Raw genomic sequence first — 14,829 nt, forward strand, 5'->3', positions numbered from 1 at the left:
TACAAAATAACCTATTATTGTGACAACAAGAGCTGAAACACCAAAAATATTCAAAAAATTACAATAAATAACCGTTTTTATGTTTGGCGTAGCAATACATATAGCTCTTAAAATGGCCATAAAAAGTAATTACGTCTTGCAAAAGACCTTTACCAACTTTTATAAACCTCAATTTCAGACTGGTCCAACAAAAAAAAAGACAAAAAATTGCAAGATTTTGGGCTCAAAACTTCCGAAAATGACCTGTTAACCTTGAATTACGGCCTTCCCAGTAGCTTCACCACTCTAAGTACTTGAAGAGCTACTATACGCGGCTAAGGGCCTCTAATGAAACTTGATGCCCGCTGAGCTTTACCTGTTTATCCCGTTTTGAAAGCTCAAAGTCATGAAAAAAGGTGTGAAAACATCTTACAAAAATAAAAAAAAAAGACAGAGCACCAATACAATCCAATTATTGGATTGTAAAAAAATAGGAGCGCTATAATAGCCGCCTGCAATTGAGGACGCGGCTATTAATAGCCGATTGAGAGGCGATTGAGAGGCTAAGGGCAGCTATTAAAAATGATTGATAATGAATATTACCACACGGTTGTTATCGCCACCGAGAAGTTATCAAACCCCGAGGCGAAGCCGAGGTGTTATGATAACTTCGAGGGCGATAACAATCGTGCGGTAATTTTTTAATCAACACCTGTTGCGGTCATTTCAAAATTTAACACAGATTTATCGGTTTTTCGTTTTTATTTTTTGTGGACAATTACATTTTCAAAGGTGATATTTCTTTGGATTTGTTCTTCGTTTTGTCCTCATTCCCCCCCCCACACACACACAGACACACACGCACACAGACACACACACACAAACACAGACACTCGCACGCACGCACACACACACACACAGCACACCACACACACACACACACCACAAATACACCACACACATACACACGCACTTGCACCACACATACCACACACACTTACATACACACACAAACAGACACACACACACACCCACGCACGCACTTGCACCACACACACACACACGCCACACAGACACCACACACACACACACACGCCACACAGACACCACACACACACACCATACATAGACACACACATACACACACAAAAACGCACGCACTTACACCACACAAACCACATACACACATACAGACACACACACACACACACACATACAAACACACACACACACACAAACACCCCCCACACACACACAAACACCCCACACACACACACCACGCAGACTGGCAGGGGTAAAAAACTTTTCAACAGAACCTTTTCACAATGGAAACTTCCTCATTGTTAGAGGTCACTATTTATAACAAAAAAAAATTGTTGATGACAACATTCGAAAATTGAACTCAAGGCCGAAAAGAGGAGGGTCAACCTCTTAGAAAAACCCTTGAACCATGAAGTTATGTATCTTAAACAATTTCGGTTAATCGCATACTTAGAGACTAATAATCCGTAAGGCTCTACTAAGAGAACTTAATGCCCTACGGGTGCCACCTGTTTGTTCTGTTTTTGAGGACAAAAGTCAAAAAGGTCAGACGAAAAATCGGTCCAGCAAAATATTGTATTAAAAAGACCACGACTAATATGATTGCTACACTTCGTTTGAAAGCAATTAAAAGTAAAGAGAAAAATATTGAAAAGAAAAATGAAGAAAAAGAAAAAGAGTGCGTGCTAATTGGGGAAGCAAATGGCCACGGAATCTGCAAGAGAGCAAAAAATAAACAAAGCGACTATTGTTGACAAATTGCTCTCGAACGATAGGCTGGGCTATTTAATTCACAAGGGGCGTAGGCTAGAGAAACTGTCAAGGGATAAACACCAAATTCCTACAAAAAGTTAAAATCCAGTCTTCTGGGGTTAACCCGCATGGCAGTCTCAGCTATTAAACCCAAAGGTGTACAAATTTGGATTCTCTTTACTCATGATCGGTTCTATTTTATTAACAAAACCAAATTTCGATTGAGCGCAATCTGGATTACTAAAAAATTGGGAAGTCAAGTGTGAAAAGGTCATTCGAGAAAAATCAAAAAGATGTTTAAGAGCAAAATGTTCAAGCAAAAATTGAAAAAAGACAAACAAGTTTATAAAAAAGGCTTCAAAATTAACTCGACATCCATGAGAAAGGAAAATAGGCAAAAGAAGCAGAGCTTTAGAGTCAAGAAATTAGTATCTAAAGAGCGTGAAAAACAAAAAAGAAAATGAGACTGCAACGGATATTGAGAAAAAAAAAAGCTAAAGAAATACAGAAACCAAGAGGAGCGAAAAACAGAAAGAAAACACACGGCGAAATAGACCTGTGTGCCGTAAAATAGAGATAGAAACAGATGCAGATCTAAATTGAAAAAAATCAACTCCGCTCAAAAAGCTATGTAAAAACGTTCCGCGATAAATTAATAAAGATCGTTAAAGTTCATTCCGCAGAAGCTTTTTTATTAGGGATATTTACTTTAAGAGTTCCTTTGACCTTAAACTCATTCCAATTAAACTTAAGTTTTAAAGTAAAAAAAGTCATTTTACTGAGTGACGTAAGTCACGTATGATCAAAATCTAATTACGCAAATGACTTAAACTTTCGCTAGAGAGAGAAGAGAGAGAGAGAGAGAGAGAGAGAGAGAGAGAGAGAGAGAGAGGGAAATGACGTCGCGCCCGCAAAAGCCGCAACTGAGAGGAGGAAGTCTTTCAGAAAATTTGACTTTTTCAGCTTTGCTGTGTGAACAAATGTAAAACGATAAAAAGAGCTTCAGATGACAAAACAAAAAACCAAGAACAAGATCACCGCAATATAAGCTTCACTCAGATTACAGCTTCGCAGCTATAACAAAAGAAAATGTGTGCGAGAGAGAGGGAGAGCTAGAAAACATATTCCTGATTTGGATTGCTTCCCCAACCTCTATTTTTAGCCAAAGACATTAATCATTATTCCACGTCGCCTTGGTAGTAATCAAATCATTAAAAAAATCTGTCAAAAAGACACCAGACTTCAGCACTTCGAAAGTGTGTACGCAAGTGTCAAACGCCCATGAAACCTCTAAACCCTGGCTCTCCAAATGGCCTTTAAAACATGCTCTTGGCTTAAACATTCAAGCCATAGGGCATGGGGGATAGGGTTGGGAGGGTTGGACGAGAGGGGGGTCCAAATCTCCAGTTGAAGGAGGGTCGAAGGTGGATTCTCAGGGGGTTGAGTCGGGGAGCGGGTTGACAGAGGAATTTCAGATTAACAACCACCCTTCGCACCAAGAAATTGAAACCAAACAAATTCGAACCAATTAAAAGGGTCAGACGAAAAATTGGTCAAGCGAAAAATCGCATCAAAAAGACCAGAGGACTAATATAATTGCTACAAACTGCTATTAATTACTTGAGAGTAATTAATAATTGCCGCAAAGTTCGTTGGAGAGCAATTAAACAACTACTCTTTGGCTAAAAATAGCGGTAAAGACCAGTACTTCTCTTGAATCAAAAGAGACACACTACTACAGCAATTGTTTCAAACTTCGTTCGAGAGCAACTCAAAATGTTCAAAAAATATTGTTCATATAAACAAGTGTGTATATTAATTTTCTCAACGAATAAAGTGATAGAAGGCAATGCAAAAAACTGCTCTAATTGCGAATAACAATTGGTTAAAACCAGAAAAAGTCATAACGTGAAACTCGTCGGAAAAAATAAGCGAAAATAATCTTCAGGCACTATTTTATCATTGCAGCGCGAAAATATCTAAATAATATGCATTTGATCTTCGATTGAGGCTGATTGAAAGATGTGTCATTTTTAGGTTACAAAATACAAACTAATATCTACAGAACAGATGCATGCAATCAGTACATAATACATTGGGCTATAGCAGGCGTGTGTTAATACTTGATATGGACTAACAGACAAGCAGACATTGCCCAACTACACATACTAACTGTCTGGTCATTAGTTGATTTGCAGATGCAGACACGGGCAAAGATAAACCCGCACTACCAGGTGTGCTAGAACCCGGACTAGCAGACGAGTAGGTGGAGGCGACAGCAGAACTAACACCAGGGTAAGAGGGTTGCGGGGCCATCGGTAGCCTGTCATTTGGGGAGGGGGAGGAATAAGTGGTAGGAGATATCTGATTGGCTGAGGGGGATGCCTTCACCCTATTGGCTGTCGAAGAGGTGGAGGATGAAGTATTCCTTCACACAAGAAATAGCAAACACACATTCAGTGGAACGTACACTACTAAACACTTCAACTAATGTGAACAAACACTCTACAGAACAGGCACAACTATTCTACATTGCGAAAACAGGCACAGAACATTTTAAATGTCTAGATAAAGATGCCTAAACTTTTGGAGGACAAAGTTGTCAACTATCGTTTTTTATTTTTATCACTGTTTTTCAAAAACTTTCATTTTCACTGTCAAATCAAAATCTGGGTATGGCAGTATATCGCAAGTTGATTTTATAACTTCCTATAAAGTCTGGAGGTTTAAAGGTAAAAGTAACGGACAATTTAACACGCAACAACAGCTTTAGGTACCAAATTTACCTCCAGTGTCGTTTATGTCCCACAGTTAGAAAGAATTATCTTTTACTATGCACTCGGCAAAGAGCAGGTCCCTGTTTTGTTTGGGTGGGGCAGGGCAGAATATTTACAAAAAACAATCCAGAAAGTTGAAATTTCCACTCCCCTTGTTTCGATCAATTGAAACATGATCTCGATATACAATAACATTCAACTACACTAACCTTATGAACAAGCGTTACAGAGCTGTTTCAATCTATTTGCAAAATGAAAAGATATTATTTTCCGCATATTTTTCTGTCTTACTTCAATGAACAATTTCCTTAGCTTATGTGAAGCGCAAATGAGTGAGACTTGCGGGACAAGTGGGGGTGTGAGACCAATTTGGGTTGTAATGATGGTTCAACTCAGTTGTTCGAGTGAGTGCGTGAAACTGCTTCCTTCATCATCTCTACGTTCTATCTATCATTGTGATATTACGTCAAAAATCAAACAATTTTATAAATGTAATTTCGGATAATTTGTAGATAATTTTTGTTTCAAGTATTTGTAACCATTTGGTTACAATCTAATTTAATTGTTTAAAAAACCAGAAAAATTTTCATAATGAGTTTTTACGCAGCAATTTTATTTTCGAGGTGAAATTATAACAAATTCATTACTGCGCTGAAACAAAACCAATCACGAGTTTGTATTTCTTAGAATTTGTATTTCTTAGTACACAAAAACAGTGCCATTGAAAGAAAGAAGAAAGAGGGTTGATCACTTGAACTTTTTTTCTGACGATTGAGAACTTAGATCGAGTTGATAAGCTTAATTTGGCTACAGAATGGTAAGAAAGGTCGCGTCTCTCATTTTCAAGTCTCAAAAAATGAGAATAAGGAAGAACAAGGCGGCTCGGTAATGTGCGATGGCACATAAGGTTCCGACCCCGCGCATCCACAATTTTGGCATAATTGTCTACCAAATGAAGAACAGATAGAAAAACCCAAAAATTATTTTTTGGGAACCCCAAAAAAGCCGAAGTATTTTTCAAAAAAATTGTGTATGAACGATAAGATAGACTCCAAAGCAAACAACTCAGTGGAGTAAAAATTGAAGCATTAGATTGCTGTGATATGCCAATATTAAGAAAGCGAGTCGAGACGAACAGCAAAATCAAACAGCAACAACAACAACAAACATTAATTACATCAAAAACTTTGTCCGTTTTAAAAAACAAAATTTAATAACAAAGCCAGCATACCGTCAGATAAACGTAAAACTAAACAAAATAAATTATAAATCACCACAAAAGATATGGACCAGTCCATAAGAAGGTTCGGTAACAATCAGACAAAAAAGAACAAAAACAGTAAAGTTAAAAGATTCGCTTATTTTTTTAAAACAATTAAATTAAAAGTAAAGAAAACCATTAAAAATCAAGTTAATTATCCCAAAGGTTTACAATTGCCAATGCTTCTTTAGAAGGGCATTAGGACCTGACCTTATTCAATTTATTAAGCGGCTAAAAAGAACAACAAAAAAACAACAAAAATTCAATTGAAATTTGCCAGAAAAAGCTGTCAAAACCGTCAAGCCATATTTTGGCCCTCAAAATATATTCGATTGCTCCATCTTCAAGCGCCGATAATGTAGTATGTAGCCATTCATTAGTGAGACTAGGTAACAAGTAGACAAAAAGGAGAAAAGGGCAAAAGTATGTAATAATTTTGATTTTTTTTCGAAACAAAATGATATCCAAAGTCGTGAAAGACTTTATTTACAAAATGGAATATTTAAATAAGGTCGTTTATTCATCCAAAGGAAGCCTTTGAGACCTGCAATTATCCAGAATATGTCTTGCGTCTACAAAAAGAACGTCAAGTATGACAAAAATCAAATTAATTTACTTTTTTTTGTGAAACACCGGTGTCGAAGTCAGTGTCATAACACATTCTTTAAAAAAATAGATTTTGGAACATCGATCCCTTTTGACATCTTCCCTACACACCCATAATGTCATATTTGACGCGTATTTAAAGGAGATTAGGTAACAAAAAGAAAAAAAAACAAACAAAAAATCAACTGAAACTTGCAATAAAACGCTGTCAAAACCGTCGAGCCCTATTTTGGCACTCAAAATATATTCGATTGCTCCATCTTCAAGCGCCGATAATGTAGTATGTAGCCATTCATTAGTGAGACTAGGTAACCAGTAGACAAAAAGGAGAAAAGGGCAAAAGTATGTAATAATTTTGATTTTTTTTCGAAACAAAATGATATCCAAAGTCGTGAAAGACTTTATTTACAAGATGGAATATTTAAATAAGGTCGTTTATTCATCCAAAGGAAGCCTTTGAGACCTGCAATTATCCAGAATATGTCTTGCGTCTACAAAAAGAACGTCAAGTATGACAAAAATCAAATTAATTTACTTTTTTTTGTGAAACACCGGTGTCGAAGTCAGTGTCATAACACATTCTTTAAAAAAATAGATTTTGGAACATCGATCACCTATCACTCCTGAGCTTTAATTTGATATGTTCTGTTCTTTATTATTAAAAAAAGGTCTTTTTCAAAAAAAAGACCGACTGATTACAATCCGAATTCTTTTTGGATTGTAACAGTCCAAGATTGGCCCAAAACTAGCCTGCTAATGCTTATTGTCCGTTAGGAACAGTTGCGTCAACAAACAGAACGTAAAAGAAGACAAAAATCAAATTAATTTACTTTTTTTGTGAAAAACCGGTTTCGAAGTCAGTAAGGTCATAACGCATTCTTTGAAAAAAAAGATTTTGGGGACATCAATTCTTTTTGACACCTTTCCCTGACACCCATAATGTCATATTTGACCTGTAATTAAAGGAGATTAAGTAAAAAAAAATAAAAAGAACATACTTGCGAAGTTGAAAAGTTTTTTTCTTGAATAGTTTTGGAAAACGATTGTTTTCGAAGTCATGAAAGCCATCAGCTATCTATTATCATCAGAATTTTGGCTCATCTATTCTTTGATGAAAAGCCAGTGAAACCTATCACTATACAGGAAGTTCCATACGACCGAAACGACAAAGTAGAAATGACAGTTAAAGACAAAATAAAAAAATTCAATTAATTTATTCAAGAAAGAAGTGTCAAGGCCGTTAAAACGATAATCTATAGCTTTCAGGAATTTAATATATTCAATTGTGCTTTATTTTGAACGCTAATATTGTGATATGAGAACTGTCAATAATGTGATAATGTGACTAGAAGACGTGAAAAAATGTGACTAGAAAACGCAAATATCTAAAAACAAAAAATCTGAAATCTAGTAGTATCAAAGCCAGAAAAAAAATAACTTAAGGCTTAAGACCGCAATCGACAATAAATTTTAATTCAGTAGAATGAAGAAGCATTCTTTATTTGCTGACACTAAGCTACAAGTTGACCAAATTAAGAAAAAAATAGAGGAAAAGTTCATTAAGCCATTAGTTCTTTAAAAATCGATAATTTTTAAAAGTCGAAACGATCATAAACTTTCAAGTAAAAAACTAAATGCATTAGCTTGTACCTGCTTAGGAAGCCAATTGGACCTATCACTCCTGAGCTTTAATTTGATATGTTCTGTCCTTTAATATTAAAAAAAGGTCTTTTTCAAAAAAAAAGACCGACTGATTACAATCCGAATTCTTTTTGGATTGTAACAGTCCAAGATTGGCCCGAAACTAGCCCTGCTAATGCTTATTGTCCGTTAGGAACAGTTGATTTTCGAATGTTGTAGATATAGATAATTTGTTGGTTGAAAACTCAAAAATAAATGCATTTTTGATAATCAACGAGTAAAGTTAGCAAAAAACGGCAAAGTTTTAATTACAGAGCATTCTCAGTGGAAGTTGAAGTAGGAATAGTCCCCTTCTGAGTCTACAAAGATTGTATTAGTGTTGTTTGGGGGTGTACTGCCGGAAAATTTAATCAAAGTGGACTAAAGTAGCTTATTTCGTGTTGTGTTGATGAAAAAGGCTGAATTTTGAAATATTTATCCTAAAAAAATTAAATCAGAATAATCAACAACGCTTGTTTGTCTTTAAAAATGAAATCAACGACACTATTCTTAAAAATTCTAACAAATTTTAGCAAAATTGACGAAAAATTAGTCAAAAATTTCGGAAAATGTGAATAAAAAAATCGTGAATTCACTCTACTTTTCTAAGAAGTTTAAACCTCGATAACTCCCTGTAGAAAACGAAAATTAAAAAAATCTTTTTAATTCCACATTCTACGCTGGACGAGCTTTCTAATGATACCAGTCTCAACTCTCTACGATGAATATATCGATCGGCGAAAATTGACTGAACAAAAAAAACCCATTTGAGTATATAGTTCCTCCCCCCTCAAGAGGGGTCGGAACAATAAAGACATTTCTGAACGACAATAAATGGTCAATTGCCAGATCAAAAATTTTCATTAACGCATCCTTGTCTACCAAATGAAAAACAGATAGAAAAACCCAAAAATTATTTTTTGGGAACCCCAAAAAAGCCCAAGTATTTTTCAAAAAAATTGTGTATGAACGATAAGATAGACTCCAAAGCAAACAACTCAGTGGAGTAAAAATTGAAGCATTAGATTGCTGTGATATGCCAATATTAAGAAAGCGAGTCGAGACGAACAGCAAAATCAAACAGCAACAACAACAACAAACATTAATTACATCAAAAACTTTGTCCGTTTTAAAAAACAATTTAATAACAAAGCCAGCATACCGTCAGATAAACGTAAAACTAAACAAAATAAATTATAAATCACCACAAAAGATATGGACCAGTCCATAAGAAGGTTCGGTAACAATCAGACAAAAAAGAACAAAAACAGTAAAGTTAAAAGATTCGCTTATTTTTTTAAAACAATTAACTTAAAAGTAATGAAAACCATTAGAAATCAAGTTAATTATCCCAAAGGTTTACAATTACCAATGCTTCTTTAGAAGGGCATTAGGACCTGACCTTATTCAATTTATTAAGCGGCTAAAAAGAACAACAAAAAACCAACAAAAATTCAATTGAAATTTGCCAGAAAACGCTGTCAAAACCGTGAAGCCGAATTTTGGCCCCCAAAATATATTCGATTGCTCCATCTTCAAGCTTCGATAATGTAGTATGTAGCCATTCATTAGTGAGACTAGTTAACCAGTAGACAAAAAGGAGAAAAGGGCAAAAGTATGTAATAATTTTGATTTTTTTTTCGAAACAAAATGATATCCAAAGTCGTGAAAGACTTTATTTACAAGATGGAATATTTAAATAAGGTCGTTTATTCATCCAAAGGAAGCCTTTGAGACCTGCAATTATCCAGAATATGTCTTGCGTCTACAAAAAGAACGTCAAGTATGACAAAAATCAAATTAATTTACTTTTTTTTGTGAAACACCGGTGTCGAAGTCAGTGTCATAACACATTCTTTAAAAAAATAGATTTTGGAACATCGATCACCTATCACTCCTGAGCTTTAATTTGATATGTTCTGTTCTTTATTATTAAAAAAAGGTCTTTTTCAAAAAAAGACCGACTGATTACAATCCGAATTCTTTTTGGATTGTAACAGTCCAAGATTGGCCCAAAACTAGCCTGCTAATGCTTATTGTCCGTTAGGAACAGTTGATTTTCGAATGTTGTAGATAGAGATAATTTGTTGGTTGAAAACTCAAAAACAAATTCTGCATTTTTGATAATCAACGAGTAAAGTTAGCAAAAAACGGCAAAGTTTTAATTACAGAGCATTCTCAGTGGAAGTTGAAGTAGGAATAGTCCCCTTCTGAGTCTACAAAGATTGTATTAGTGTTGTTTGGGGGTGTACTGCCGGAAAATTTAATCAAAGTGGACTAAAGTAGCTTATTTCGTGTTGTGTTGATGAAAAAGGCTGAATTTTGAAATATTTATCCTAAAAAAATTAAATCAGAATAATCAACAACGCTTGTTTGTCTTTAAAAATGAAATCAACGACACTATTCTTAAAAATTCTAACAAATTTTAGCAATATTGACGAAAAATTAGTCAAAAACTTCGGAAAATGTGAATAAAAACATCGTGAATTCACTCTACTTTTCTCAGAAGTCTAAACCTCGATAACTCCCTCTAGAAAACGAAAATTGAAAAAAAATCTTTTTAATTCCACATTCTACGCTGGACGAGCTCTCTAATGATACCAGTCTCAACTCTCTACGATGAATATATCGATCGGCGAAAATTGACTGAACAAAAAAACCCATTTGAGTATATAGTTCCTCCCCCCTCAAGAGGGGTCGGAACAATAAAGACATTTCTGAACGACAATAAATGGTCAATTGCCAGATCAAAAATTTTCATTAACGCATCCTTGTCTACCAAATGAAAAACAGATAGAAAAACCCAAAAATTATTTTTTGGGAACCCAAAAAAGCCCAAGTATTTTTCATAAAAATTGTGAATGAACGATAAGATAGACTCCAAAGCAAACAACTCAGTGGAGTAAAAATTGAAGCATTAGATTGCTGTGATATGCCAATATTAAGAAAGCGAGTCGAGACGAACAGCAAAATCAAACAGCAACAACAACAAACATTAATTACATCAAAAACTTTATGTCCGTTTTAAAAAACAAAATTTAATAACAAAGCCAGCATACCGTCAGACAAACGTAAAACTAAACAAAATAAATTATAAATCACCACAAAAGATATGGACCAGTCCATAAGAAGGTTCGGTAACAATCAGACAAAAAAGAACAAAAACAGTAAAGTTAAAAGATTCGCTTATTTTTTTAAAACAATTAACTTAAAAGTAATGAAAACCATTAGAAATCAAGTTAATTATCCCAGAGGTTTACAATTACCAATGCTTCTTTAGAAGGGCATTAGGACCTGACCTTATTCAATTTATTAAGCGGCTAAAAAGAACAAAAAAACAACAAAAATTCAATTGAAATTTGCCAGAAAACGCTGTCAAAACCGTCAAGCCATATTTTGGCCCTCAAAATATATTCGATTGCTCCATCTTCAAGCGCCGATAATGTAGTATGTAGCCATTCATTAGTGAGACTAGGTAACAAGTAGACAAAAAGGAGAAAAGGGCAAAAGTATGTAATAATTTTGATTTTTTTTCCGAAACAAAATGATATCCAAAGTCGTGAAAGACTTTATTTACAAAATAGAATATTTAAATAAGGTCGTTTATTCATCCAAAGGAAGCCTTTGAGATCTGCAATTATCCAGAATATGTCTTGCGTCTACAAAAAGAACGTCAAGTATGACAAAAATCAAATTAATTTACTTTTTTTTGTGAAACACCGGTGTCGAAGTCAGTGTCATAACACATTCTTTAAAAAAATAGATTTTGGAACATCGATCACCTATCACTCCTGAGCTTTAATTTGATATGTTCTGTTCTTTATTATTAAAAAAAGGTCTTTTTCAAAAAAAAGACCGACTGATTACAATCCGAATTCTTTTTGGATTGTAACAGTCCAAGATTGGCCCAAAACTAGCCTGCTAATGCTTATTGTCCGTTAGGAACAGTTGATTTTCGAATGTTGTAGATATAGATAATTTGTTGGTTCTGCATTTTTGATAATCAACGAGTAAAGTTAGCAAAAAACGGCAGAGTTTTAATTACAGAGCATTCTCAGTGGAAGTTGAAGTAGGAATAGTCCCCTTCTGAGTCTACAAAGATTGTATTAGTGTTGTTTGGGGCTGTACTGCCGGAAAATTTAATCAAAGTGGACTAAAGTAGCTTATTTTGTGTTGTGCTGATGAAAAAGGCTGAATTTTGAAATATTTATCCTAAAAAAATTAAATCAGAATAATCAACAACGCTTGTTTGTCTTTAAAAATGAAATCAACGACACTATTCTTAAAAATTCTAACAAATTTTAGCAAAATTGACGAAAAATTAGTCAAAAATTTCGGAAAATGTGAATAAAAACATCGTGAATTCACTCTACTTTTCTCAGAAGTTTAAACCTCGATAACTCCCTGTAGAAAACGAAAATTAAAAAAATCTTTTTAATTCCACATTCTACGCTGGACGAGCTTTCTAATGATACCAGTCTCAACTCTCTACGATGAATATATCGATCGGCGAAAATTGACTGAACAAAAAAACCCATTTGAGTATATAGTTCCTCCCCCCTCAAGAGGGGTCGGAACAATAAAGACATTTCTGAACGACAATAAATGGTCAATTGCCAGATCAAAAATTTTCATTAACGCATCCTTTTCTTCGGCGAAAAACTTGAAACGCTGTCTATTTCAGGCTCCATTAAGTAACCAATTATTAAAATTTCAGCATTGCTTGAATAAGGGCGTGACATCGAATTATTACGTTTCAAGATTATGTATAAAGTGTAGTGAGTGCAAAAGCGTTATGCATCAGTCATCATTTGAAAGCTATTGCAACTATAACAGCCTTGCGGTATTTGGTATGCAAGCTCATCAACCGGTTGACATGCGTAACTACATACATGGTCGACTTGAACAATACAATACTGAAAATGGGCAGCAATGAGTGAGAATTCGATAATGATTAAGTACTACCATTTCAGAGCAAAGATTCTAAATTCAAAAAGAAGCAATAACATGAAAAAATTTTCAGACGAGGGGGGTCCAAATCGTCGGGTGGAAGGTGTTGGGGCGGGGGGAGAGGGGCTGACTGAGTGGGGGGGGGGGGGGGGGGGGTCCAAACTTTTAATATTCTAAATTCAAAAAGAAGCTGCTCACATATAAATCATGTAATCAAAATCGAGAATGAATACCTATGCATCTTTTTGCACTTTCACAAATACTAACGATGAACACATCTAACATTGTGGTTTATAACAATAAACTGATAAACATATCACTGAAGTCAATCTTCACATAGTTCACATACTTGTGCCGGTCCGCAAAAATTTACTTGAAGGAATTCAAGGGTTGGGTCAAGTTTTACCCAATAACCAAAATTTACAAATACCGAAATTATAAATAATTTACAAAAAATCTATCTTAGCTGTAATTATGATAACTAGTATTTCTGTTTTTAACTAGAAGGTTGGTAGAACTTATATATTTCGGTACATTTGTAATTTGTCATTGAGTATTTTGTTCTGACACCACATATAAGATCTCTTAATGTTAATAATACCCACTTATATCAAATCCGACTATCAAACTGATTTAAAAAACAAAGCCTTACAAAAAAGGACAAACAAGTTGACGAAAACTAACAGTGAGTTGGGTCTCTGAGCACCCCTCAGCCCTCTCAAACTGGGCCTGTCTCGCTTGAACTCTCTTCCAATCGAGGTATTCCTACTTCCCTCTTGGAGTGCAGTAGAATTGCGATGCTCTTCATTCGATTCCAATAGGGAGTCTACACTGGGACTGCGACCACCGCTTTTAATTGTCTGAAACACAGGAACTACCTAATGTAAATTGTACATAAGGTAAGCCTGACATAGCTGTACAAAAAGCTTTTTTTTTAAATATACTTGGAAAAAGAAATGAAGCCTCGAGGAACAAAAAAGAACGAGATGCCCAAGTTTGAGCGAGAGCTTTATAACAGTTGGTGTAATGGTTAGCACACTAAGCCAACATAATTGGAGAGGTCACAAAAAATTAATTGGAGCCTGAAGATAAAATTATTATAACCAGTAGTTACTCCATGGGAGCAGCAAACAAAGCGAAAATTTTAGAGTTTTAAGGATAGTACAAAAACCAAAAAAAAAAAAACGTAGAGATATATTTTATTTTCAACCTTAGTTTTCGTAAATAACTTCTTACTGACATCTTTGCAGATCTGAGGCAAGAATTATATTTTCAATACTGAAGAGAAACTTAATACGAACATAGCCCGCAGATTGCAGCAATAGCTGCGAGAGAATAGACTTGCCTGCCCTATAATAGAGATAGAAACAGGTACAGATCTAAATTGGAAAAAAATCGATGCCTCTCATAAAACTAGGTAAACAAACATTCAGCGATAATTTAATAAAGCGTGTTAGCATTCATTCCGCAGAAGCCTTTTATTAGGGCCCCTAACTGCACATATGAGTTCCTTTGACTAATTCAAATTAAACTTAAGTTTTAAAGTGCAAAAGTAATTTTATTGAGTGAGGTAAATCACTTATAATCAAAATCTAATCACGCAAAAACTTTTGATAGAAAGAAAGAGAGAAAAATGACGTCGTGAGCGCAAACGCGGCTATTGAGAGGAAGAAGTCATTCAGAAAATTTGACTTTTTTGCTTTAATGTCTAAACAAATGTAAAACGAAAAAGAGCGTCAGACGACGAAACAAAAAGACATAGCAGGACAAATCCTGGCGTAC

The 14,829-nt window shown here is 34.9% G+C and overlaps 1 protein-coding gene across 12 annotated transcripts in view; it reads right to left on the minus strand.

Annotated features, from left to right (window-relative positions):
- LOC142337413 (rho GTPase-activating protein 26-like) overlaps nt 1–14,829 on the minus strand; it is a 95,781-nt gene that overhangs the window by 16,609 nt on the left and 64,343 nt on the right. For 8 of the 12 annotated variants that reach the window (XM_075386600.1, XM_075386598.1, XM_075386597.1 and 5 more), the window contains one exon: nt 13,732–13,907. In XM_075386600.1, the coding sequence (XP_075242715.1) occupies nt 13,732–13,907 (176 nt within the window). Of the gene's footprint in view, nt 1–3,946; nt 4,202–12,989; nt 13,014–13,062; nt 13,081–13,731; nt 13,908–14,829 lie in introns of all 12 variants that reach the window. The other 4 variants (XM_075386604.1, XM_075386605.1, XM_075386607.1 and 1 more) reach the window with 4 other exon arrangements.

The sequence above is a fragment of the Convolutriloba macropyga genome, chromosome 4 (genome assembly GCF_964194025.1).
Source record: "Convolutriloba macropyga chromosome 4, txConMacr16.3, whole genome shotgun sequence".
In the NCBI taxonomy this organism is placed as follows: Eukaryota; Metazoa; Xenacoelomorpha; order Acoela; family Convolutidae; genus Convolutriloba; species Convolutriloba macropyga.